The sequence below is a fragment of the Rhodamnia argentea genome, chromosome 6 (assembly GCF_020921035.1).
Source record: "Rhodamnia argentea isolate NSW1041297 chromosome 6, ASM2092103v1, whole genome shotgun sequence".
Classification (NCBI taxonomy): Eukaryota; Viridiplantae; Streptophyta; class Magnoliopsida; order Myrtales; family Myrtaceae; genus Rhodamnia; species Rhodamnia argentea.
Window position 1 is genome coordinate 31,835,138 of NC_063155.1, and position 24,329 is coordinate 31,859,466.

General features: G+C 45.1%; 7 protein-coding genes across 10 annotated transcripts in view; 3 read left to right on the top strand and 4 right to left on the bottom strand.

Moving 5' to 3' along the window:
• Positions 1-24,329, top strand: part of LOC115745955 (protein TIC110, chloroplastic-like) — a 31,392-nt gene that overhangs the window by 6,627 nt on the left and 436 nt on the right. The window contains exon 16 of the mRNA XM_048280358.1: positions 3,325-3,334. The gene's annotated coding sequence lies outside the window, so the exon portion shown is untranslated. The remainder of the gene's footprint in view (positions 1-3,324; positions 3,335-24,329) is intronic.
• Positions 112-9,977, bottom strand: LOC115745969 (biogenesis of lysosome-related organelles complex 1 subunit 1-like). Of its 2 annotated transcripts, XM_048280366.1 has the most exons (3): positions 9,957-9,977; positions 417-802; positions 112-321 (listed from the first exon to the last, which is right to left on the bottom strand). In XM_048280366.1, exons 2-3 carry the CDS (start codon positions 789-791, stop codon positions 232-234), a joined length of 465 nt encoding a protein of 154 aa, XP_048136323.1. In that variant the 5' UTR covers positions 792-802; positions 9,957-9,977; the 3' UTR covers positions 112-231. The 2 variants fall into 2 exon arrangements, with proteins under 2 accessions (XP_048136323.1, XP_030537487.2); XM_030681627.2 differs by lacking the exon at positions 9,957-9,977 and having other exon boundaries at positions 417-804.
• LOC115745964 (peroxidase 4-like) lies at positions 5,042-6,755 on the top strand. 2 transcript variants are annotated; one of them, XM_048280364.1, is made up of 5 exons: positions 5,042-5,322; positions 5,670-5,861; positions 5,956-6,124; positions 6,195-6,569; positions 6,642-6,755. In XM_048280364.1, the coding sequence occupies exons 1-5, from the start codon at positions 5,107-5,109 to the stop codon at positions 6,707-6,709; spliced, it is 1,020 nt and encodes a 339-aa protein (XP_048136321.1). In that variant the 5' UTR covers positions 5,042-5,106; the 3' UTR covers positions 6,710-6,755. The 2 variants fall into 2 exon arrangements, with proteins under 2 accessions (XP_048136321.1, XP_030537479.1); XM_030681619.2 differs by having other exon boundaries at positions 5,046-5,322; positions 6,195-6,755.
• LOC115745966 (LOB domain-containing protein 15-like) lies at positions 7,789-9,440 on the bottom strand. Of its 2 annotated transcripts, XM_030681622.2 has the most exons (3): positions 9,145-9,440; positions 8,764-9,028; positions 7,789-8,644 (listed from the first exon to the last, which is right to left on the bottom strand). In XM_030681622.2, exons 1-3 carry the CDS (start codon positions 9,156-9,158, stop codon positions 8,171-8,173), a joined length of 753 nt encoding a protein of 250 aa, XP_030537482.1. In that variant the 5' UTR covers positions 9,159-9,440; the 3' UTR covers positions 7,789-8,170. The 2 variants fall into 2 exon arrangements, with proteins under 2 accessions (XP_030537482.1, XP_030537481.1); XM_030681621.2 differs by lacking the exon at positions 9,145-9,440 and having other exon boundaries at positions 8,764-9,135.
• Positions 16,381-17,890, bottom strand: LOC115745959 (CBL-interacting serine/threonine-protein kinase 11). The gene has a single exon (XM_030681609.2). The coding sequence runs from the start codon at positions 17,736-17,738 to the stop codon at positions 16,467-16,469; it is 1,272 nt and encodes a 423-aa protein (XP_030537469.2). The 5' UTR covers positions 17,739-17,890; the 3' UTR covers positions 16,381-16,466.
• On the bottom strand, positions 19,980-21,207 carry LOC115745970 (polygalacturonase-like). Its single transcript, XM_030681629.2, has 3 exons — positions 20,741-21,207; positions 20,593-20,642; positions 19,980-20,488 (listed from the first exon to the last, which is right to left on the bottom strand). The coding sequence occupies exons 1-3, from the start codon at positions 20,892-20,894 to the stop codon at positions 20,276-20,278; spliced, it is 417 nt and encodes a 138-aa protein (XP_030537489.1). The 5' UTR covers positions 20,895-21,207; the 3' UTR covers positions 19,980-20,275.
• Positions 23,164-24,315, top strand: LOC115745965 (transcription repressor OFP2). Its single transcript, XM_030681620.2, has one exon. The coding sequence runs from the start codon at positions 23,233-23,235 to the stop codon at positions 24,151-24,153; it is 921 nt and encodes a 306-aa protein (XP_030537480.1). The 5' UTR covers positions 23,164-23,232; the 3' UTR covers positions 24,154-24,315.

A 24,329-nucleotide genomic window follows, 5' to 3' on the forward strand; every position in this document is an offset into this window, starting at 1 on the left:
TCTACCCATCTCAACGCTAACTCTCGACGGATTGATTAATCGAGAGGAAAAGACAAGTGGAGGGAGCTTTGACTGAGGCATCTTGCATTATTTTTTATACCCGTACACATCTCGAAGGTTTCAAGCGATTTTAACATAAATGTGTGGATGGATTTAAGACAGGCCATGATCCTTCCTGTAGCTTCCGACTCCGGGAGAGAGAGTGGGATTCCATTTCCAGAGTGGTGAAAATCAAGGTTGATGAATATTGCGGATGGCTGCATTGATGCTCTTGCACTCGAAATCCATTATCTTCATCCAGTTCTCGAAGTCCCCAATTTCCTGTGCCGCCCGCCAATATTAGTTTAACTAAGACACGTTCGTTTCGCTTAGTTTTTTAATCTGAACTTTGCCAAGTGGGGCAGAAAAGGACCGACCTTGATGGCGGAGTTGAGAGCATGGGTGGAGGCCAGCCAGTGATCGGTCTGCTTCACGAAGCGGGAGACGGTGGCAGCCGAAGCTCGAATCTCGAGCTCGATGCGCTTTTGGTTGAGGAAGGCCTCCTGCACCCCTCCGTTCACCGCCTCCACCAGCAGATCCGACACCGCCCCTGCGCTCCTAATTGCATCTCTCCGGGCTTTCTCGGTGCGGTCTCGGAGGAGGACGGATCGGTGGTGGTGATGGTGGATCAGGCTGAGCAGAGAAGCTTCCAAGCCCCCGACGCCAACGGGATGGGGATCGGCGTGGCATATCTCCGATTCAGAGGGAGACAAGACGCGCGTCCGAGCAAGCGGCAGCTGCGGTGAGTACATTCTCTCTCTCTCTCTTCTGGGGGAGCGTCGCCCCATTTCGCTATCTTGAGTTGGGTTCGGGGTGGGCAGCCGGGCCAGAGTGCCAAGGCCCAAACAGTAAAAGCCTTCGCTCAAAAAGACGCGTTACATTTATGGACGGATGGAATGGATTGAGAAATGATTATGTGTTAAAATAAATTATAAACCCATTTCGTAACATATATTAAATTATTATAGGATTTAATTATATTTAATGTGAGCGGTTTCAGATTATGAAGCACCGACATATTGAGTAGGTCACTGCTCGCTCAACTCGTGTCGGAGGTCCGACACTTGGTCAAGGCTGGCGACATCTTTGGGAACACGCAAGTCGATGAGGAAGGAGGGCGGAGGAAGCACAGATCTGGAGGTCGGAGAATGGGGGGAAGAGGAGGAGAAGGGTGCCTATGTGGCTATGTCTCGAACCATGAGAGAGGGAGAGAGCCGACAACGAGCGAGTCGGTGGGGAAGGAGGGCTGGATAGCGCGGATCTAGAAAAGGAGGCAGCGATGGAGCGAGCCGGTGCCACAGGATGGGTTTCGTGTGCGATGAAGGACAGAGCGAGAGAGCACCGAAGGAGAGACGAGACAGCCAAAATCACGATGGTCGTGTTCCTTTGCAAGAGAGAGAGGAGAGAGAGAGGTGAGGCGAGTAAGAGATTACAATTATAATTCATATATAATTATATTTCAAAAGAGCGCTCGAGAATAAAGCCTAATAATAGGAAAGATAATAATATATATTTCGAAAATCTATTTTGGCTCCACATATTGATTGGGGAGCATGTCACTTTCAAGAGAACCCAATATATTTTCGGCCAAGTGATTTAATTTTCTTTTTACTTTATTATTTATTTTTTCTAAGACTGATTGGGATCAAATTGCGGGAATACCCATGATAGAAAATTTCTTTTGTATTATAAGAGCTCTTTTGTAAATTCTCCATTTTTACCAAAAAATAATAATAATTTATCATTCATATATGAAAATATATTTTTAATATACAACATGTTCTAACGTGTTGAAACTTTCTATTTTTTAGAAATAACGTGTCGGTGTGGCATGTCGTGTCGCGCGTCGGTGTTTGTGCTACTTAGATTCCAAGTATTATACGGGTTCCGCTTGGAATCTAGAATCTATCCATCAGAATAGATTCCTTGGAATCTTGAATCTACTCTATCACAAGTTTTGAGAGTCTGTTCCAAGATCTAAATAGATTTCATATGTATTCTTAATTGAATAATTGCAGTGAATTATCATCTTTAATGACCATTATTTACTGCTACAATTCACTGGCTACAACTCGGATTCGGACACATGAATAAATATGAAACATAAAAAAAATAAAAGTCTTAATCATAAATGTCGTCGAAAATGGAAGCTCGGACTAGTGATTCTACATTATACATTCATTCATTGTACGAAATGGAATATTGCAAGATCGGGCAAAGAGATATACCAAAAACAAAATACAAACACTTGTTATAAGTTACATTACCTACCTAGAACCCGTAACTTATCCGTCAGAACAAGTTTCCCAGCTTTTAGAACCCGAAATCTACACTACACCAGGAATAGACGGGTTTCCCATCGGTCCGATTTTAGGTTCTATGTTCTACTCTAGAACCATACTCACCCTTAATATTCAATAAATGGGTTACAAATTGATTTAAGCATAGCATGAGTGTTAAAATAAATGAGTTTAAAACTTATTCGCACTCAACCCACTTCTATGATTTATTCTCTCTTGCCCTCACTCGATCTCACACTTAATCCTTCTAAACTCTCACCTCATTTTAGGTGTGAGTTCTCTTAAATTGGATTAAACATAAAAAATAATTTAGTAATATGGATCGCGTCGGGTAGGGCCACTAGATTTGCAATGCAATAAATGGGACATAAAACGAGTTGGATCTATTTGAGTCGAACCATATATGATCAAACTAGACAAGCCACACATATTTGACGGGGTTTACATTATGCTCGGAAAGTCCGGATTGACTATTCATTGAATTCGGAAGTGGGCCCAACCATATGACTAAACCTTAAAATACACACATGTTTTAGTTTCGGGGTTCTTTTAGATTAAATGGTCCTCCCCGTTTTTGCCGACCCACGACTCGATCAAGGCAGCTGGCTGCGTGGGGCGGACTTAGGGGATACGGGTGGGACCGCCGGGGTGGTTCTTATGCAAATCACCATCCGCGATTTCCAAGGAAGTTTCTTCCAGGGTCGCTCTCTGTTAGGTACAATAAGCCTAGGTTAACACCTTTCATTAAAACTACTGATTGCAAGAGAAATTGACAGTTTAGACGTTAGTTTCCTTATTTCTGATGTCATGGCAACGATTAATCTCTTAATAGGTTTGTTTGAGACCCAACAGGAATTAATTAACTGCTGCAACTTGCTAGCATGGATAGTAAATCTCTTCGAGCAAATAGACGATGATGTCGACATTCGGTAGGAAATTCTGCTGGATGAAGATCATTAGTAGTAGAAAGTTCTGAATAGCATCTTTATTTTTTTCTTGTGGCTGAACTAAAACCAGTGTTCTGATAATTAATTGGGACCAGAATAGAGGTGGCCGGTTCCATGGAACCGCCGGTTTCGGTTCAGGAACCGCCGGTTCGGGTTCCGGGCCAGTTTGGAACCGCCAGCTCCAAGGCCCAATTGCTCTTTTCACCCGACTTCCTTCCTTTTTTTTTTTTATTTAAAAAAACCGGGTCCCGGTTCCGGATTGGAATCGTGGGCCAGGTCAACGGGCCGGTTCCGGGCCACGGGTCCATTTGGCCACCTCTAGACCAGAATGCCTGTTCAACAGGTTGAACTGGACGAGGGCCAGTCCTTTGACCGTCTGTCGTTCAAAACTTTTACCCTTTGCTCCCGGTCTTCTCCCGTTAACCATGTCCTTTTACTTTAATTTGTTGTTTACTCAAAGAAAATCCTTCTTGGCCTCATCCATGCATTTTCGATAGGGACGCGAAAGAAAAGAGGCCACACACGTAGACTTTTGCCTTTTTCTCTGGAGATAAGATGCTTCTGGTCTCTTGCTTTAACGCCACCGCGATTGCGATTTGATGAAGATCGTTTCCAAACTGTGCGCTCCCGCTTTCCCTGTTCTTAGTCTCCATCTCGTGTGTTTATCCTTCCATTTTTACCCTTAATTTTCTCGGCCTCCATTTCTCCCCCGTCGTCGTGGCAACGTTTTCCATCGTCCGCTCGTCACTGACGCATCTACTATCGCACATCTAATATTCAATATATGGAGCATGACTTGATTGACCGTGGCAAATCTCCCCCGCGCCCCAACTCCGTCCCTTTCCATTTCCTGCCATTGAACGATGACATGTTTCAGTTGCTACTTTTCTATGCAATGTGAGGTAGAGAAAGTAAGAGAGGATCGGTTTATCGAACTGTCCTATCCTACGTGAGAATTCGACATCATCATAAGTGTTCGATTCCTCACGCCACCAGGTACAAACAAGTTCTCGTCTGGACCATCCACTCGACTTAGTGAGGTGTTTGACGACTCCAGTTTACCTACCTAATTAAGTGAAATTCTTTGTCATTGAAAAAGAGTTGTCGGACTATATTTTCTATCGTTCAAGAACAATCTCAAGCATCGATTATAAGGGAAAAGTACCGACTAATAATGGGTAGATGGAAAAGGGGGGAAATAGCTAATAGATGGGGCAATATGACTAGTGATTTTCAGGGAAAAATGATAACAAAAGTTGTTGTTTTCAGTACCAAAATTCAGTAAGAAATCGAGGAGAAAATGTGGATGTCTTCACGTAATCCCTGAGAGAATGTAGATGGGTCACGTAGGGTAGCGAGCATGATGTCGATCGCCACCAAACGGCAGACAGTAGCAGTGGAAGAACCTGGAAAGGCATATGCATGCATGCATGCATGGAATTCGCAAAGGGTTGATGGACGTGGGATGGCCCTACACCTTTTTGACATTTTGATGCCCTTTGGTTTGGCCCCTTTGGTTTGGCCCTCAAAAGAGAATAAGACTAATCTCAAGAATCTAATCTTCGACTTCATTTCACGTACGCAACATCAGTCAAATTCAATCAAAATCTAGATCCCCTCCTCCTCTTCATCCCGTTGTAATTTTCTGTAACGTGGAATTTTCAAGCCATGCATTGCCCGGTCCGAGAGATTAGGTGAACCTGCCTCCGAGACCCAACTTTGTTTGATGAGGATCTCTATAAAGCCCCTTCCATCCCCATGCACAAGTTCACATTCTTATCCCTTTGATAACCTTCCCCGGAGAGAAAAAAAAAAAAAAAATGGCTAGTCGTCCGATTACGGTAATTGTCGCGATAGCTTTTCTTACCACACTCGCGGTGGGAAGTGCCTCCGCGCAGCTCTCTTCAAACTTCTACTCCAAAAGTTGCCCCAAGGTTTTGAGCACGGTGAAATCTGTCGTCGCGTCCGCCGTGTCGAAGGAGCGCCGCATGGGTGCTTCTCTCCTTCGCCTCCACTTTCATGATTGCTTCGTCAATGTAGTCTTTCCTTCCTCCCTTCATTTTTTCTTTTTTACTTTTCCAAATCTCTACCCGTTCCCTACATGTACACCACTGCCACAACCATTTACCATTGCAAAATAACGCGCTAACATTCATGCAGACTAATCTGTGCATACAGAGTTTTTTTTTTTTAAGTCGATTTGAAAATTAATGGCGACTCAGAGTCCTCCGCTACGCATAAAGCGTCATCGGCCCTTCGATATTTAATATGTGTGATCTTCTCTAAGAGGAATCACTTACATTTTAGGGGATCGTTGGTGATTTAATCCTGTTCAAAGACATGCGTGGTTTGACGTTGTTAGTTTTGCATCGATCAATTATAGGGGTGCGATGGCTCGGTACTCCTGGACGACACATCCTCGTTCCAAGGGGAGAAGACGGCCGGCCCAAATCTGAATTCGCTAAGAGGATTCAACGTGATCGACCGGATCAAGTCCAAGGTGGAGTCCGCCTGTCCAGGTGTGGTCTCTTGTGCAGACATCGTGGCCATTGCTGCTCGCGATTCGGTGGTCCTAGTACGTGTTGAACTTGATATAGCTAGCTGTTGGTTTAGTCTGATCTCCCTAATTTACTGTTATTGCCAAATCGATGGTGATTTGATGTTTGAAGCTGGGCGGGCCAAGTTGGGAAGTGAAACTGGGAAGAAGAGACGCAAGGACCGCGAGCTTGTCGATCGCCAACAGCGGAGCCCTTCCCCCTCCAACTTCGACGCTCGCCAACCTCATCTCTACTTTCGCAGCTCAAGGCCTCTCCGTCAGGGACATGGTTGCCTTGTCTGGTACGTGTTTCATATTGCACTCTCTGGCCTCGCTCAAATTGCTAGGTCGCTCATGGGCGTCACTTTGCAGGGTCTCACACCATAGGGCAGGCAAGGTGCACGAGCTTCAGAGCTCGCATATACAACGACGGCAACATCGACAGCTCCTTTGCCAAGACTAGGCAGGGCAAGTGTCCCCGCACCGTTGGGTCTGGGGACAACAATCTGGCTCCTCTCGACCTCCAATCGCCCACCGCCTTCGACAGCGCCTACTACAAGAACCTGATCAGCAACAAGGGCCTTCTTCACTCGGACCAGGAGCTCTTCAATGGCGGATCCACCGACTCTCTCGTCAAGACGTACTCCAGGAACCCCAAGACCTTCAACTCCGACTTTGCTTCCGCCATGATCAAGATGGGCAACATCAAACCCCTCACGGGGTCCAAAGGCGAAATTCGCAAGGTCTGTAGCAAGGTCAATTAGGATCGAGTGTGCGAAGTGTGCAATGCCAACACCCCCAACCAAACGGATGGGGGAGTATTTTGTTTCGGAGCAAGTGTAACTTTGATTTCTGTAGCTAGTCTGCATTTGATATTTCTCGGATGAAATAAAACCTTGGACAATTCAACTTTGTCCTTGTACACCCATAACAGACGCCACTTGTCCACGATTGACCACTTTGATTTATATGAATATACCAACAATAATGTTGCCATGCAAATGCCCGTTTGACTTTAAGAGCTACTTATCCACGTTATCGCCAGAATTTTGAGACAAGTTATGGTAACTTTACAATTATGCCAAGCTCCAAATGGCCAGAAAAGTCCATGACATTCCAAAGAATTTTCAGGATGTTCAGTACGACTAGATAAAGGCAGATCTCAAATCGAGTCACAACATACTCCGTGTTACCACCGGGCATCATTAGGGAAACTCTTCTTTCGTTGAATTAGACAAACTGAAAATTCTTTAACAAGGCCGCCGTCCAATCACCGGGCCCGACCTGCCTAAGCCCACACATCAAGCCCGCCCGCCCGCCATTTACTTGAAAACCGGATAACGTAAGTGCCTAACCAAACCTTTCAGGCTTTAGTTTTGGGCAGGTCCACTCATGTTTGGCGTGGGGTCCTCCAACAACTTTCATGTGTTGTGTAAGCAAGCCCCACCATTCTCGACTTTTTGACATTTGGGCAGGCTGCAATGGCAATGGTGCCTGATCATGATCCCACCCATTACCACGCTCCAAAGGTCATCAAGATAGTTTTGGTGAAACAAGTGCTGAACTTGATGATATACTTTGGCTCGCCATGGCTGCTTGATTAGATGAACAGCATGGAATTTTGAAAGAAATCCAGAACTAAGCCCCAAAAGAAGCTGTCTGCAACCCATGTCGCCCCCATTCTCAATTGTAGTTAAGCAAGTACGTGCCAATGCCACACGCCAAATGATCTGCATGCAAAATATTCCTATTTGACTGGGAGCATCATTAGCATTTCTTTCTTTTGTTTGACTATAGACCCAAGGCCTCTGCGATAGAGCTGAGCCATGGCCTCAAAAGCATAGTGAATCCCAGTCATAGGATGCTCACTCGGAAGGACAGACTTTTTGAAGTATGAACAGTTCCTCAAGAGCCCCTTGAGCTTAAAGAACTACTCGTAGTTGACTTTTCCGCAACCCACATGATCGAACTAAAAGTTTATTGCCAAGGTCCTGAATCATACATGAGAATATGTGCAAATTGTGATCGTTATAAATGCGACTCAGAACGTCTCTACTATGCTCATGAAATTCCTTGTCTGTAAACTTGATATGACGTGGGACAAAAGTCAGCATAACAATATGATTTCTCACTGGAGGTACCATCATGCTCGACATGATCAATCATAGACAAAGAGATTAAAGCCACTCGGGAATCTACATCAGATCATAATACAGGAGCTGCAAAGAAATCTCTAGGATGAAGTGGCTCTTCTAAACCTTGTATATAATGAAAACAGGCGCAAGTCCAATAATCGAGTTCAATAGCTTCTGTATGGATGCTAAAAGTGGTCAAAAAAGGTTCTGAGATCAGATTTGCTCAAAGTAATGAACATTAGCAGTGTCGCTAGAGATGGAGCTATAGGTGGTGGTGCTGGTCGGGGTGGTGAATAGAGAAGAAGTGGAAGAGGAGGAGGAAGAAGATGAGGGAACGACCAAAGATGGGGGCGGCAGAGGAGGAGGGGAGGGGTCGGGAGGTGCGGCAGCGGTAGAAGACGAAGAAAGGGTTGGAGGAGGAACAACAGAGACAACCAAAGCAGCGGTAGCAGCACTAGAATGAGGAACAACGACATCGGATTGCATATGATTGTTAGTGGCGGGTTGTCTGTATTTGAATCTCAGTATCTCATTTCTTACAGCGTTGAGTTCGGCCTGCAGAGTTTGGATCTGCTGTTGCAAAGCCGAGATTGCACCCATGCATCCGTAAACTGGGTCTCTTAGCCTCAGATTTGCCTCGTAGACCAAACTGTTTGCGGTATCGGCTCTTTGGCTCTCCGGTACCTCCTGTAGACAATCCCAGATCATGCGTCCATGTATGTTCAGTGATCATCAGAGTAGAAAGATTGAGAAAAAGGTATTGGTAGGTAGCATTTATAGTATAGAAGGAGGATGCCGTGGCCCACCGTGAGCATCTTGGAGACGTTACTTGCACCGAAGACTCTGTGAACAGCGGCGAATTTCTGAGGCTCGTGTGGGGAGAAATAAGGGGAGAAAGGGCACTCCTCCGCACATCGCCTCCTCAAAAGCTTGCACGCCGCGCACGGCGTGACGGTGTTGAGCGTCCCGGTGCTGCTTGGGCTCAACATCATGTGCCTTCTTCCCATCTCATCACAACAAGTCGCGGCCTTCTCTCTCCTGATCTTCTTTGCTATCTCATCCGATCTTTCCCTAGCACCACCCATCGCCATCATCACACAAGTCAGTCCTAAAAGAAAAGAAACGAAAGGAAAAGAAAAAGGCAGGATCTGCCGCTATGTTTAGATCGAATATCATCTGGACAGTACCCGTCTCTGGACATTCAAGCACGCATTATTCAACGGGGTTTCTTTCTGTTTGCAGACAAGGCTATGGAGAGAAGATCAAAGGGGAAAGGAGGAAAAAGAAGAAAGGGTTGAGGGGAAGGAGTGCTTTAAAGGCAAAAAGTGAGCGAGGTCAACGTGATGGCTATTTTTAATGAGAGAAAAGCTTGGAAAAGAGAGAATGTGATTACACTTAACACTAATATTGGTGTTTATGTGTTGAACTTGAACATTAGGTTTAGGAAACAAATTGGGGAAAATGCGGTATTTAGGCAGCATCATCAATCAATTAGGTAAGTACCAGTCCGTGCGTATGAATGCGATAGTCTCTCCCGGTTCTTGCGTTTTGGGGTCTTGGCTATATTAAAGGGCAAAAGAGGGAGCGTGCCTTTTGCTCACGTCTTACTTTGAGGCCAATTTGACTTTGGAATGCAATAGCAATCAACACGTCTTTTGAAGGCCACGAAGTTAGCCAGCCACACTCGCAGATCATTTGATCTGATAAGAATTCAAATATGAGTTTAAAAGTATCAAACGGACTAAGCACCATCGCATCTTCTGAAATGGTAAAGCATTATAGAGCTACAGCATCACAAGTTTTGTCATCTGATGAGCTCCATACGAGCTTTCCTCTCAACTATCCCGCAGGAGAGAGCCTAGATGCAGCAAGAAGACAGTGCTTTGCCGAAGTTATAAGGAAGCCTCGAAGTAGAATTCATGGAGTGCAAGCATCAAAGGTAGGTAAAGAAAAACGATATAAACCTAAACGAGGTGCGTATTTGAAAGCATCTCCTCTCCTCTCTCTCTCTCTCTCTCTCTCTTGCTCTCAATGTAATAATGAATTATTCATCTTACTTAAATATTAAGACAAACGGAGCCATCACTTCTTCCTTGTTTGACCCGGATTCGGTGGCTTGTAAAACGCTCCGACTTACACCTCCCCCATGTACATTATTGAGGTCAAGGCCATGGCGGCCATGTGTAAACCCTAACTCGTAAAACGTACTTTCTATCCTACACAGGCGAGTGTATGTACGCTGTACCTACCCGAAGGTTGGACTCTCAACTATCCAACAGTCAATCCACAAACGCTTGGGCCTTTGCAGCCAAAATCATGGGATTTGATTTGCCATTTGTAGGCGAATCCACAGCTCTAACATATCTCAGATCGCATCCTTTGCAGCCAACCTTTCTCGTTCAAAATTGGGACGGAAGAGAAGAAAAGTAATAAAGGGACATCGACCCAGCATCACCGCTCCATTTGCAAAGCACCCTCTTCTTTTCCAGGGTAACGTAAAGTATAGGCACGACTAGACGCAAGTGCGAAATCGTGGAGGCTGTTGGGATCTTTGGGGACCATTCGAACCTGATTCGATTTCAAACTTAGGGTAGTTTCGGTGAAAGTGTTTTTCAGCTTTCCAATAATCTGGTTTGTCAAAAATGACTTAGACAACGGAAAATTCATGCATAAAATTTGAAAAGTGAATTCCTAAACCTAAAGAAGTGAAAACGCTTTTCTATATTGCTCGTCTGGAAATTTTCAATAATATATTTCTATTTTATTTGGTATTATTTACATATTATATATTTTTATTTTTTAATAAAATAAAAAACTAAGAATTTATATAAAAATTATTTTTAAAAAAATCACTTTTTGTCTTAGATAAAGTCATAATATTGAAATTATATTTCGAATGAGTTCTAAACATCGAAAAATATATTTGGTCATATATCACCAAATATAGGAAAACTAATCATTTTCCTTTATAATGGAGTTTTCCCTCAACAAAACGCACCCTAGACGGAGTTGAGTTAGCTAGTCGTGTTGCCTTGGGAGTCCGTCAAGTTAAGTAATCATTAGAATATGGAAAAGTTTCAAATAAGAGTATGAAGTGCATTCGTTTTCCCAAAAAATGAAATAAAGTGGACATCGTCTCAAATAAGGGCCTAAAGTGTCTTCGTTTTCACAAATAATGGCATGAAATGGACTTTTTCACAAATAAAGTCCTCACCTTCAAGATGGTTAGGAACATTTTCATTTTTTACTTTTTTGAAATTTTTCCTTTTTTCTGTTTTTACTTTCAAGCCACCGGCGACTCTCGAAAAGGGCTGGGTGAGGGTCGCCCTCCCTTCGCCTACCTTGCCTGGGGCGAGCGTCATCTTGTTGGAGTTGGCGAATACTTCGGGAGCCCTTATTTCTCATATCGGGTACGCCCACGTGAGCTTAAAAAAATCGAAGTATAAACCGACGACATGTGACCCCCGCCACGAAATATCGAAAGGTCCCATTGCCCGGATAGCGACCGGGGGTTCCACTCCCCGGTGAGCGGACAGCAGCCTTGCTTGCCCATGAGCGGGCGGGGTCTCGGGGGCGGCGCCCACATATAGCCCAAGAAGTGGCAGTCTTGTACCAATATATGTCTAACCCAAGTAGAGAACATTGGAATGCGATCAAAAAGGTTTTCGGGTATCTTCATGGAACTTGTGTTAGTGGAGGTTCAAATGATCACACACTGTAAAAGCAATAAATCCTTTCAGGTATCTTCATATAACTAGCCCAAGAAGTGGCAGTCTCATTTTTTCCAAATTAAAAGGATTTATTGCTTTTAAGTCGACCCAGAGGAAAAGAAGGGACCAAGCATAGTTAACCTCCAAAGTCCACTTTGCTTTACTCATTTTAAGGATAGCACATGTGGTCACATGTACACGAGCAATTATTCTAGTTTAAAAATTTCCCAATCAGACGCGGTAATGAAGGAAATTGCGTGCCGCTAGTTGTTAAATGTTGGTTGGTTGATGCATCAAATGAGAAGCTTCCACTCCACACTCGTCTTTTGTCTGGTTTTGCAGATGAGTTCACGTGGAGTGAAGACAAGGTGCGGCGCCCCCTCCCCTCGATTCCTTTTGCCCCTGTCTGCCGACTGGATTGATTATGACCCAGACCCACCTCCTTCATGTAATTATGCAACTCCCAATTTATTTTTGCTAACTAGAGATTGCATCGCACATCTTGTTGACCTCGTCCTCAAAACAACCCCCCCGCGCTTCTTGTTAATTTGACTTAATCTTACTTAAGCCCCTAAGTTGACTTTGCTGTCTTAATGTTCCGTCTGCTCCGCACATCGTGACTTTTTGTTATTTTACTATGTTGAGGTGATATCATCATGATCACACACTGTGATTTTTTAGGTGTCCCTCTTATCTTTTTGCATTTCTGGACGTACAGGTAGATGCAGGTTTAGAAATGCGGAAGCGAGGGGAAAGCTGAGATTTATGTGCTTTTATATCGTAGGGAAGTAGCAGATGAATTTCCCAATTCCACTTTTTAATCTTTGAAGCAGTTAATCAAATTTCCATGCCATATCCATAATGATCTTTGCTTCCATCTCTCGCTCTACTTGGTCATTGTCACCGTCACAATCATTTACAAGTTCTGGACACCACAATGTGATGCTAATGGAGGTTCACCTATATACTTCGAAGAGCGAATGCTATCACCTACAAAACTGGTTGAAGCTTGTCTATAACGGGCCGATGGCCTCCAACAGAAGCACCAACACCATTTCTGGATCTCTTTTGATTCTTGAAGCTTTCTAGTGAAACGATCTGTGTCTTTCTGTTATCTCACTAAGTAAGAATAGATGGTTTTTAGGCATCAAAGATGGTTTTTGATATAGAAGTTGTAGGGATCTTGATAAGTGATACCAATGTGACCGAAAGACAGTTTTTAGGACTAAGAAAAACTAGTTAGAGATTCGTGTTTGGGGGGGCAAGTGCTAAGCAAGATTCAAATGATGCAGTTTTAATTTGCGAACACTAAACTTCTTTGGTGATGCGTGTAGTTAGTGTCCAAGTTTTCCTTTATTAGGCGCGCTTTCGATTGGTACTCGCGTTAGCTTTGAACTCTTTTCATCGTTGGTGTAATCATGCATGAAATGGAAGAAGTGCGAATTCTACTGATAGAGGGATGGATGAATTGGTAGCTACAATCTTGGACGTAAATTCACATAGGAACGTTTCATGAACAACTTAACTGATCAGACTAGTCAATCCGGCACACATGAATTCATCTAGATATAAGCAAAAGAAGAGCGAAAATCAAGGGAAATTGCCACGCAGCACCCTAATCATAGCCAGGTAACAACCGCGAGGCCTGGCATTAGTGCCCCGACGACCAGAGCCGAAGCTCAGCGCTGGAACGTGATCCTCAAACTCCTCCTCTTCCCATTTTCCCACTCTTGTAGGCAATGATAGTCTGGAAGTGGACGTCCCAGCACATCCACCCACGGCTGGAGAAGGCGGCACCGACCGACGACCATAAGGAGGAGGAAGAGGAGGAGGAGGAGGAGGAGGACGTGGGCCATGGGGGAGACGATGACCTCAATTTGGGCAGGATGGAGGTAAGGAATTTCGTCTTACGTCGTAGCTTACTATTATTAGTAGCTTGGGCGGGGTTGCAGAAGTAAGAAGGCGGAGGCGTGAGCTGAGGCATAGCATGGTCGTGGAATTGGACTTTGGGAGTGCCAGGCTGCGATTCCCAGGTGAAGGGAATCGACACAGTTGTTCCTCCATGGCTGCAAAGTTGGTGGTCGTCGTCACCACCGTCGTGGTGGAGATCACTGGGATTGAGGTACCTGCTAAGGCTAATGCTGCTGCTGCTGCTGAGTCGCGGAGAAGAGAATGTTTTCTGCGTTTTCCGACTTAGATCGGACCTGCTTTTCATTATGTTGGCCTCCATCCTCGAAAGCGCCACAGCTTCCTCCTCAACTCTGTCAAAATGAACAACAAAGCGTCCCTCCCTACTCATGACGAGAAAACGTCCCTTCCTTTCTATACTACAAATATAGAGATAAGGGGGGGTCCGTCAACTGCTGATGATGTGGATTTAGAGTGGTTAAGCTTTCAGCTTATCAAAGGAAGGGGTCGGTCCCTTTTAATATTTGGCACGCTTTCGTATCTGCACTTGAAATCAAATTACCCAAGCCGGCAAGGGTACTTATCACTCCATATGTAACCCGCCTTTATCGATTCATCTATATATATATGCTCGTTTCCATTTTCATGCCGCTGAATCAATCATTGTCAAACCCATACTTCTTCTATTTCCTTCGTGATGTGGAGATAAATGCGGTTCTTATGCAATATCCAATGATATTTCTAATTGCCATCGCTCGAATCGGAAATGGGTCGTGTGACTAGAGAATTAACATTTCGATACGTCGCTTTCATTCATTCCATACTTGACTTACGGATGGATGTCAATAAACGAGTAAGGAATCTGGTGGGTTCACGACACGGTGGGCTAACAACTCTTCATTTACTGGTTATGCAGATCATTTATAGTTAGAAAAGAAATGCATGATTAGTGAATTGTCTCGGACGCTTTGCGCAATTCCTGGCTCGCCCTCCCGACTTTGAAGGAAGGGCGCAATTTATTAATGATAAGAGCGTGGGTGGCTAGAAGGCATGTGGATGCGACGCTCGACAATGCATCCATCGGTCCTTTTGGAACTCAATAGGAATTGTGGGCTTGGGCTTATATTATTTAAATCTATAGAGAAAACCGGGGGCCTTTCTTTCAGTGGATCTCATCGCACCAACTCACCCTTCTACCAAAACGAAACTGTTTTTCATTTGGGATGGTAAAACTCGGGGCCCATCAAGAGTTTCATTAACCTGATGGGCCATTCCAAGCAAGAACTAGATCAGCCTAAGCACGAGAATCCATGAAATTAATCAAGTCCAAGTAATTAATATGTGAAGTCTACAGTATTCTATTTTACGGCCTAAATTCTCCATTAAAAAGCGCCAATTTCCAGGCCAGGTCTCAATTGTAGTTTCACCTTTTCTTTTTTCATTTCATAAACAAAAACACCAACTTTACGTTGGATCTCGATTCTTGCCCAAATCTTTATCACATAAGAAACGCATTAACTTTGGATCGGTATCCAAATTCAGTTTGTGTCAAGTCGGGAGAGAGCTATATGAGAAACGAAACGTCAAATCTTTACCGGGATCATTGAACAGAAACTTGATGGATGTCAAATTTGGGTACCGATTGAAATTATGACTCAAACTTTTTGTTAGGCCAAAAATAATAATAATAAGTTTCGAGTCATAATTGAGACATAATGTAGAGTTGGCGTTCTTTTTACAATATAAAATAAAGGTCGGGCTCACAATGATAAGTTGGGTGGGTTTTATGAGATAAGAACAAAGTACAGATCGATATTTGGACCCTGACCCTCCTCTGAAAGTAGTGTTGTTTAAGGTTGGTCCACCAAATCACTGTCAAAGAGAAAAAGGACGTTGTGGACCACTCAGGCACTCATAGTTGAAAAAGAAAAAAGATACACGCCAATTGGATGAATCAAAACTGCGGTATGAGCCTTTAAGGCATGCCAATACCACCAGTGGAATTCGTCGTATCTACGATGCAAATTCGATGTGAGAGTACATTTGTACATATGCATATAAATTGCCTCTTATCTTATCGAGTTAATATGTTAATGTAAGTGATATTTACTTTTTGAGGAAGACGGAAGCGATGGAGGAGAAACGGTCAACCTAACCTTTAACCACTCTCGTCTTTCTTAGAGGGGAAAAAACAGAGGGGGCGGGGTAGTTGGGCTGTCTCAACATCTTTGATAATTCCAACCTTGTTTACTATTTCAATGTTCAACCAAAATATGATTCAATTCAAGTAGTACAAGTCTTTGGGCGTTGGGGCTGCTGCATGTGCGCCGTCAGATCTGATGTTGGATCGTGGACTCCCATCCAGATCATCAACAACGAGAAGAGAACTGGTCTGGTCCGAATGATTCCTACTGGATCTTCCTTTGCAGTTTACAACGCCTCTGTCCTCCCTTCCTTCCTGCCTTCTTCACACGGACTCGGTTCGGAAGCAGGCAACGCGACTTGCAACAATCCCTCATCAACTCATTCATTCATGGAGCAGAACACATTAACAACAAGTTGGCTTGGCTGGAACATTTCTTGCGACCTTATTTGGCCAAGCCCCCCTAAAATTGCTTCTCACAACAATGCGAGCGAAAACATGGCTGGCTACTATGTTAGAAAATCTGTGTACCACACCAATTACCAACTCTCATGGAAACTCGGGAACATATGGCATTCGTCACACGTACATGCAACGGGAAGCTTTTTATTTTCATTAACAACGTGCATGCGCATGCCCCCAAGAAATTTGACAATGGGATGGCTAACTCGAGAGTCGAGACATTAATTTCCCCGACCCCGGGAAATCTGAGTCTTATGTCGACCGAATGCTGCGGTTCACATGGATTTCAGTTACGAAGGAGGCGAGGCCTGAGCTTGGTCTTCCACGTGCTCCTGTAAACCCCAGCATCTCCCCCTCCTCGTCTCACCTCCATCACCACCAGCTTCTCCGTCAGCCTGTTCACCTCCACCTCCATCACCAGATTCCCCTCTCTCCCTTCCGCTTCCAACCCCCATTCCTTCTTCCTCCTCACTCTCAGCTTCTCTTCCTTTGCGAATCCCTCCACCCTCTCCATTAGCTCCTCCGGCGTCTCTTCCGACACGAACCTCTCCCCGTCCTCCGCCGCGTCGTACTTGTCGTCGAACAATCCCGACAAGTTCAACCCGGGCGAGAAGGATATTATGTCGAACGCGTTCAGCTCGCTCTTGCTATCCCCTTCCCCTACCATCTCCGGTTTGCTCCCGCTGGCCTCCGCGAACAGGTCCACCTCCTTGTAGCCTTTCCTGAACCAGGGGTCCTTGAGGATCTCGTGGATGGTGATCCTGGTGTCCGGGTTGGTGTTCAGGAGGCGGCGGAGGAAGCGCTTCAGGTCGGCCGACATCCACTTGGGGCATCGGAACTCGCCCCTGTAGATCTTCTTGTACATGGCCATCAGGTTCGGGTCGTTAAACGGCAGGTACCCGGCGGTCATCACGAACAGGATGACCCCGCACGACCACACGTCCACCTTGGCTCCGTCGTAGCCCTTCTTGGCCAGGATCTCCGGGGCCACGTAGGCAGGGGTGCCGCAGAGCGTGTGGAGGAGGCCGTCGGACCGGATCTGGTCGGTGACGGCGCTGAGGCCGAAGTCGGTGACCTTGAGGCCGCCGTTGTCGTCGAGGAGGAGGTTCTCGGGCTTGAGGTCGCGGTGGAAGACGCCGCGGGCGTGGCAGTAGCCGAGGGCGGAGATGAGCTGCTGGAAGTAGCGGCGGGCGAGGTCCTCGGAGAGGCGGGCCTTGGAGACCATGGAGAAGAGCTCGCCGCCCTTGGCGAACTCCATGACGACGTAGATCTTGGAACGGGTGGCGAGGACCTCGAAGAGGGAGACGATGTAGGGGTGGCGGAGGCGGCGGAGGATGGAGATCTCGCGCTTGATGTTGGACATTAGGGTGGCGGAGTTGGAGGAGGAGAGCTTCTTCTTGTGGATGACCTTGAGCGCCACGCTCTGGCCGGTGACGAGGTTGCGGGCGTGGTAGACCTTGGCGAAGGCGCCGCAACCCAGGAGCCTGCCGACCTCGTACTTGCCAAAGAGGGCGTCGTCATGGTGGCGATGATGATGATGATGTTCGATCTCTGGCATTAGATGGTTCTGCCAGAGATCGAACCGAATGGAATTCACACAAAGGGAAGGGCTGGGTTCTTTGAAGAAGAAGAATTAGTAGATGCGATTATACTAACAACAAAACAAAACGACACGGCACGACAGAGGCGGTATTGCGAAATTGGGCGTGCTTCTGCTTCTGCTTCTGATGATGAGACAGACAGACAGACAGAGAGAAATTGGAAATGGAAGGGAAGGGAAGGGAAGTTCTTGAGGAGGACGCCGGTATTCTCTTCTCTTCTCGTCTCTCGTAGAATAGAATAGAATGGAAATGGTATATGCTCTCTGAATCACAATCACCCACGTGAAAATTCAACAGCAGCCGTCCACCTGTTCTTCCTTGAGTGGCAGGAGCAGCCGTAGCAACAATATCATTTGTCCGACGGCACCAAATTAGTATTTTTAATAATGTAAACGCTCCTCCTCCCGCGGGGCCAAATCATTAACAAAAAAACGCAACTATGTCCATGTCCATGTCCACCACACCACACGCAAACAACGCGAAATTCAAAGCTGACGGACCAGATTAAGGAAAACCCCGTAAAGTTTTTATGAGGGGGGTCAAAATGTAAATTTAGAGTCAAAACTTTTTGAGTTAATATTAGGTAGAACGAAGTAAGTTTCACGTTACCTGTATGAAGCTCGGGTCGGGTGACATATTGGACTTTGACTAATAGGTTTGACACAGATGGCTCACCAAACACTAGCAATCGATCGATCTGGACCGCTTGCTTCGGCATGTGATGTTTTCCGTCCGGTTGAATTTTAGTTGTTTAGATGGATGGTGTCCATTTTTCTTGGAATTCCAAGGGAAGTGAGAGAGGTGAGAGGGAAAAGGACAGGACTCCACAAAAGCAAAAAGTCAGGAGGAATCAACGGAGCGGAGGTGATACGTACGATCTCCGATCTTGGCTCCAAAATTCCACGTATGCCATGGACATTGCGCTCCCGAAACTGATTTTCCTCCAATTCGACCCCCCCTCCAAGTCTTTTTCGGCTCTTTAAATCCCACCTGATTTTCCTTTTTTAACTTATTATAGCGCGTTCGTTACTACATTTCGCCTATATTAAAAACATCTTACATTCCTTTTAAGTATCATGTAGTTTTCCTTCATTGAGTCGGATTTCTAATATGACAGCATAGCAATATTTTTAATTTGACCGATGTGTCCATCCAATTCATTTTGGATTAGACATTCTAACAATTTAATGTATTATTTATTCTTTTCATTTGGTTAGTCCTCTATAGAATTTTTCATTTCGACAGAGGTCGCATCTACCTAATAGAGAACGGCGGCCGTGGGCAAGATTATTGAGGAGTAGTTGGAAGGTTCGAAACTGAATGGGTGGGTGGGTGGGTGGGTGTTTAAATGGATTAATCGCTGTAAAGCTAGCTGCTCTTCAATAGAGAAAAATTAAGATGATGATGCTGATGATGATTGACTGATAAATCATAATCTGACTGAGAAAATGGATCTGGCACTGCGAGTAGACTTCTTTATGGTTGGGTTGATCCAACTACGAGGAGTTGATGGAATGGGACGGGCCCGTGGAGTCCGAAGGGGGTTAAGGAGAAACCAAGAGTGGCCCATTTCCAGAGCCCACGGTCCATCATCCATCACAGGACGGTCCACCTCCTCAGGCTTTTAGTCCTCCTCGTCCTCGTGCTCCCTAGATGTTGATATGTTAGTCTACATTATCTCTGCTCCATGCAATTAACTTCTCGCAAGTTTTTATATATCAACAGATCGTGTGAGCCTCATGTGAAGAAGCTTACCTACATTTGCATAATCTGTATGGGACAAGAACAGAGAGAGGATAAAGTTTGTCAACAAATGACTTTATGCGTGCTTACTATAATGACTTTGCCAAAGAGTGCATAGTTACAAGCGCTAATTCACGGCGTAAGCGGTTGCTTCCTGAATGAAGCGATTTGCCATATCAGATACGCTTAGAATGCTCTATCAAATTAGTAAATAAAATGTCATTCCCTGGACTTATAACTGTACAACTAAACAAATGGGTAATACTTAACACCAGTAGCATTTTGCTCCCTTATTTAGTATAGCTTCTTTCCTTAACAAAGCGCACAAAGGGAAAAAGATAGTTGTAAGCTCTAAGTAGACGTTGAGTTGCTAAGCACACATATGCCCGCACCGCCGTAATGGTCATGCGACTTATACGAAACGCAGCTGCAGTATTGAACTTATGGACCTGACCTCGAATTGCAAAGATGATGTTCCAGCTTGTTCACGTGAGAGAAAACCATTTGAAAGACGTCTGCACATTGTTCTGAAATCTAAAAACTTATATTCATCAACGACTCCGCCTAACTATATCTACTGATGATTTATGCTTCACAATACGCATCTGAAGCACTTCGACCCATATATACACGCACGCACACACACACATATACATCTGAAGCACGGCAATACATACGACCGAATCTGAGGGTAGCAGGCATAAATAACTCCGGCCAAAAGAAAATGGGGGAGATGGAAAATGCAATGTGATCAAGGCATGAACAACTTGTTGCCGCATTTACACCTCCAAGCTTCAGGGTAGTACTCAGTCAGGACCGGCCTCCCTGGTTGCACTGGCACGTGAACAGGTTTGCAAGGCGTGCATTTGCCGCATTTTGAGTTGCATCGTGGTGGTGAAGATCCGGGACCGCTTGTCCTCAATTCCCTTCTTCCTCCCACCACCATGATCTCAGACACCTGTTCCTGCAAATTTATGCAAAAAAAAAATGTTCATTTGCCCGTCAAGGGTTTTTACCAGAAGACGGTGAGATATAGCTAGCGAAGATGAATGTGAATAAAGTAGGTACCTGAAGATAATTAGGATGAGGTGTACCAGGCAGTGGAGGACTGAGAATACCTGCAAGGCAGGAATATACACAAGAGTTGATGTCGGACCTAGCTGAACGAACAATGCTCACTGTTCATAACCCTCGAGGAACAAGAAGAACCACTTACCATGCAACCCAACGCATGGTGGAGGAGGAGGAGGAGTAGGAGTGGGATGAGACAGAGAGAGTGTCCAAATCGAGAGGAGGGAGATGGAGCATATGAACCAGGCACCAGCACACCTGGTGACTCGCTTCAACCCCAACTCCATCTCCAACTCCATCTTTATTACAACCCCGAGCACGAAAATTGAAGGAGCTTAATAAGTCGGATACATACTAGTAACACTGGTTTCAGATGTTTGTCTCTTGGCAGCACTTGATTGAGGGTTGAAGAATCTCCCACAGTTGAGTAAAATCCACAAGACCCACATCCGTGCAACCCCTAAATTAATGCAGCGGGGGCAGTTGGTGGTGGGTGGAATCAAAATTGGGAAAAAGGTGACCCAATCCCAAAATGGGGCCTTCCTAATCTGATGCACTTATATACACATTTCCCCTCCTCCACCTCCATGCATGTCTTTCGGTTTAGCACGTATAGTATCGTAGACTAGGGTTTAAACAATTTCTCCTATTGGCAAGACAATAATGTTGAAGCTGTTTATGCAATGTTAAAAGCATTATATGGGGGTGAAGCAAAGAACAAGTAAACCTCCGAGAGCACACCAATCAACTAATTGAGTACAGCAGTCAGTGAGGAGGAGAGGAGAGGAGGAATGAATGAACGCATCTCAAAGCTGCGATGCCACATGATCAACAAAACATGTTAGCAAGGTTGTGTCTGACACTCAGACTAGCTAGGCATTCGCATGTTGTTAGATTCCAAGGGCGGGGAGGTCCTGACAAAACATTCGAACTAACCCAACAGGAGACTGTCTGGAGTCTGGCCCTTTCGAGAGAACATGTAATGTATGCACTTGCAGGAGTGTCGCAGTTGCACCACTTGCTCACATTCATTTACATGGAGAGAAGGTACAAAGTGAATGCCAAAATGGGAACCGGGTTGCATTTGTTGGTATCCATTTGTTCTCACCTTTGATTCCTTTTCTTCTTCTCTTCCTTCTACACCACCTCAAAATCCAACCGACATCTCTCTCCTTCCTCGCTAAGCAATACCAAGCATCCGATTCCATAAATTTTTCTCAAAGGGGCGAGATCGTGAGAAAGAATGGGCTGGGCCCGTGAAGTTCTATACTAATTGCGCTGTTGTCCAAAACAAGGAACAAAAAGGGTTAGAGTAGACTCCCCACATTCTTTGCTATTCATATTCCCCAAACAAAAAACACTTGTACGTGCTTTGCTATTTCTCGTCATTATTGTTTTTCTGATAACCGAGGGGCTTGGGCGTGGAGACCAACTTCTTGGCCCATAGAACATCTACAAGAAGCCCATGAACCGACTAAGCACGCACCTTTGGTTTATTCAAACGATCCTCATCTAGAGCAGTCTATACCCAATTAATAAGATTGAAACTAGAGTTGAAAATCCATCAATACACCCGATAAGCGCTCCCATCCCAAGGGATTACTTTTTCTCTTTTGTCACTGATTCAAACTGCCAATTGAGAGTCGTAGCTTCCATGTCCAAGGATCCCAACGCCTAACGTGTGCTGCTATTGTCTTTGAATTGTTCCCTCCTCAATCTAGAACTTTGATCCTACCACACGACCATAACTCCTTAGTTAATGTACCTCGAGCATAGTACTAGCTATGCCTCTATTTTTCTTCTTCTATATTTTCTTTTGATAGGCTCGAATTCTTTCACTAAAAGTTAACGACAGGACACAAAAATAAAGGGAGGCCAGCTCGTTGCTTCTTCATTGGATTGGGGGGAACATCTGGGACTGGGATCAATTCTTCAATAGAATTCGCAGTCCACAGGTCGGGAATAGAAGAAAGAAAAGGGACAAAGATATTAAAAATGCGTTTATATTGTCTGAGAGTGGAGATGGAGATGGAGGAGGAGGCAAAATGGTCCTCTTGAGGTTGATTAGTTAGTACTGTTAGAAAGAATATCATCATTCCTGGAGGAGCATGAAATTATGGTAAAGAGGGGAGGGCCACTCTTTGCCGTGAGACGCGACATGTATCAGGATGTATAAGGTGCATGTGATCCCAATGCCTCCATTCCCTCAATCACATGAATTGCACGTGAGACCCACTGTCATCAAGGGCTCAAATTCATTGGAGTCGCATGCACCCGGATCATTTATGAATTTTTCCATGAATTAGAGGGGCCCCTGCTTTTGCTTTTCCCAAAGAATTATTTAGTAAAACTCGGTGCTTCATCATGAAGCTTAAATTTTTGGTATGCCATGCACCATACAAGGAATCATTCTACTGTGTCATAATGAAAATGGAGGAGAGTTGTCACATCCCTTTCATTCTCTGTGTGGGTCTATTGCTTTTCTGCTTTTCATGATGTGCTAAAGGCTGGTCGAGTGAGGCGATGCTAGAAAGTCATCCCCTTTTCACTGCCCCAGCTTAGGCTGTACTGCTCTGTTTCTTCTCTTAATCCTCTTCTCTTCTCAGCAGGTCACGCTTCCAGCAATCCTTTGTCGAGATGGGTAACTACAGGTTCAGATTGTCAGATATGATGCCAAATGCTTGGTTCTACAAGCTTAAGGATATGAGCAGCCGCGGCAGAAGATGTCATTCCTCCCTGAAGAAGCACCGCCCGAATGTGGCCGTCGCGCCCTCTTCCTCTTATTCGCCTCGCACTTCTTCGTCTTCCGCTCACAAGTCCCGCAGAAAAACCATCTATAGGCCTTCTCCCACTCCTGTGTGGACACTACCCACTCACATTCCCGCCCGTTCTCCATATGATGACGACGACGATATCGACGCTTCCCCCGAACCTGACTACCTCTACCGGCGTCTTCAGCATCATCGTCGCCCATCTCACTCGTCCTCTGAATCCGATAGTGATGGAGATGCCTTAGCCTCTTTCGATTGTAAACTCACTTCTTCCACCACGGACATTATAATCGACATTAACCAAGATCAAAGCACATCTACCAATACAACTCCACGGCCCATCCTGCCGGTTCCCCCCATCCTCACAAAAGCATCTTTTACGAGACCTAGACCGAGACCGAGACCGAGATCAAGAGCTTCATCAACTTCAAGTTCCCAGGAACAGACACGAAAGACCAGTCCTGCCAGAACGAGGAAGCCCGGTATCAAGGTTCGAGGCAACTCTCCTAGGATTCAAGTAGCTCAGGCCCAGGCCAGAAAGAGCATATCCTCTGTAAAATTCAGCAATAAGAATCTGGCGGACAGCTTTGCGGTAGTGAAGTCGTCAGTGGATCCGCAGAAAGACTTCTGGGAATCGATGGTGGAGATGATTGTGGAAAATGACATCAGTGCTTCCAAGGATTTGGAAGATCTGCTCGCCTGTTATCTCTCCCTCAATCCTCCCTACTATCACCCTCACATTGTCGAGGCTTTCGAGCGAATCTGGTTTCATATGTCTCTAACTTAAGCTTGTAGCTTATTCATGTAAAACTCTACTTGATAATAAAATCTTGTCAGCTTTCACCTTCTTCGCCACCTCAGGAATGGTTATGTCCTGGTCAAACTTGTTCTTCTCTTTTGCCTTTGTGGGTCTAGAAAGAATATCTCTTATCAAATTAGTTGGAGGAAGCAATCCCTCAATGG

What these genes read in the sequence shown, in the direction of transcription:
- LOC115745969 (XM_048280366.1), bottom strand. Translation starts at nt 791, where the DNA reads ATGTACTCACCGCAGCTGCCGCTTGCTCGGACGCGCGTCTTGTCTCCC. An exon ending in CTCTCAACTCCGCCATCAAG is followed by an intron (nt 322 to 416) that starts GTCGGTCCTTTT and finishes CGGGCGGCACAG; the next exon opens with GAAATTGGGGACTTCGAGAA.
- LOC115745964 (XM_048280364.1), top strand. Translation starts at nt 5,107, where the DNA reads ATGGCTAGTCGTCCGATTACGGTAATTGTCGCGATAGCTTTTCTTACC. An exon ending in TTCATGATTGCTTCGTCAAT is followed by an intron (nt 5,323 to 5,669) that starts GTAGTCTTTCCT and finishes GATCAATTATAG; the next exon opens with GGGTGCGATGGCTCGGTACT. An exon ending in CTCGCGATTCGGTGGTCCTA is followed by an intron (nt 5,862 to 5,955) that starts GTACGTGTTGAA and finishes TGATGTTTGAAG; the next exon opens with CTGGGCGGGCCAAGTTGGGA.
- LOC115745966 (XM_030681621.2), bottom strand. Translation starts at nt 9,051, where the DNA reads ATGATGGCGATGGGTGGTGCTAGGGAAAGATCGGATGAGATAGCAAAG. An exon ending in ACGTCTCCAAGATGCTCACG is followed by an intron (nt 8,645 to 8,763) that starts GTGGGCCACGGC and finishes GATTGTCTACAG; the next exon opens with GAGGTACCGGAGAGCCAAAG.
- LOC115745959 (XM_030681609.2), bottom strand. Translation starts at nt 17,738, where the DNA reads ATGCCAGAGATCGAACATCATCATCATCATCGCCACCATGACGACGCC.
- LOC115745970 (XM_030681629.2), bottom strand. Translation starts at nt 20,894, where the DNA reads ATGGAGTTGGAGATGGAGTTGGGGTTGAAGCGAGTCACCAGGTGTGCT. An exon ending in ACCATGCGTTGGGTTGCATG is followed by an intron (nt 20,643 to 20,740) that starts GTAAGTGGTTCT and finishes CCTGCCTTGCAG; the next exon opens with GTATTCTCAGTCCTCCACTG. An exon ending in CTCATCCTAATTATCTTCAG is followed by an intron (nt 20,489 to 20,592) that starts GTACCTACTTTA and finishes ATAAATTTGCAG; the next exon opens with GAACAGGTGTCTGAGATCAT.
- LOC115745965 (XM_030681620.2), top strand. Translation starts at nt 23,233, where the DNA reads ATGGGTAACTACAGGTTCAGATTGTCAGATATGATGCCAAATGCTTGG.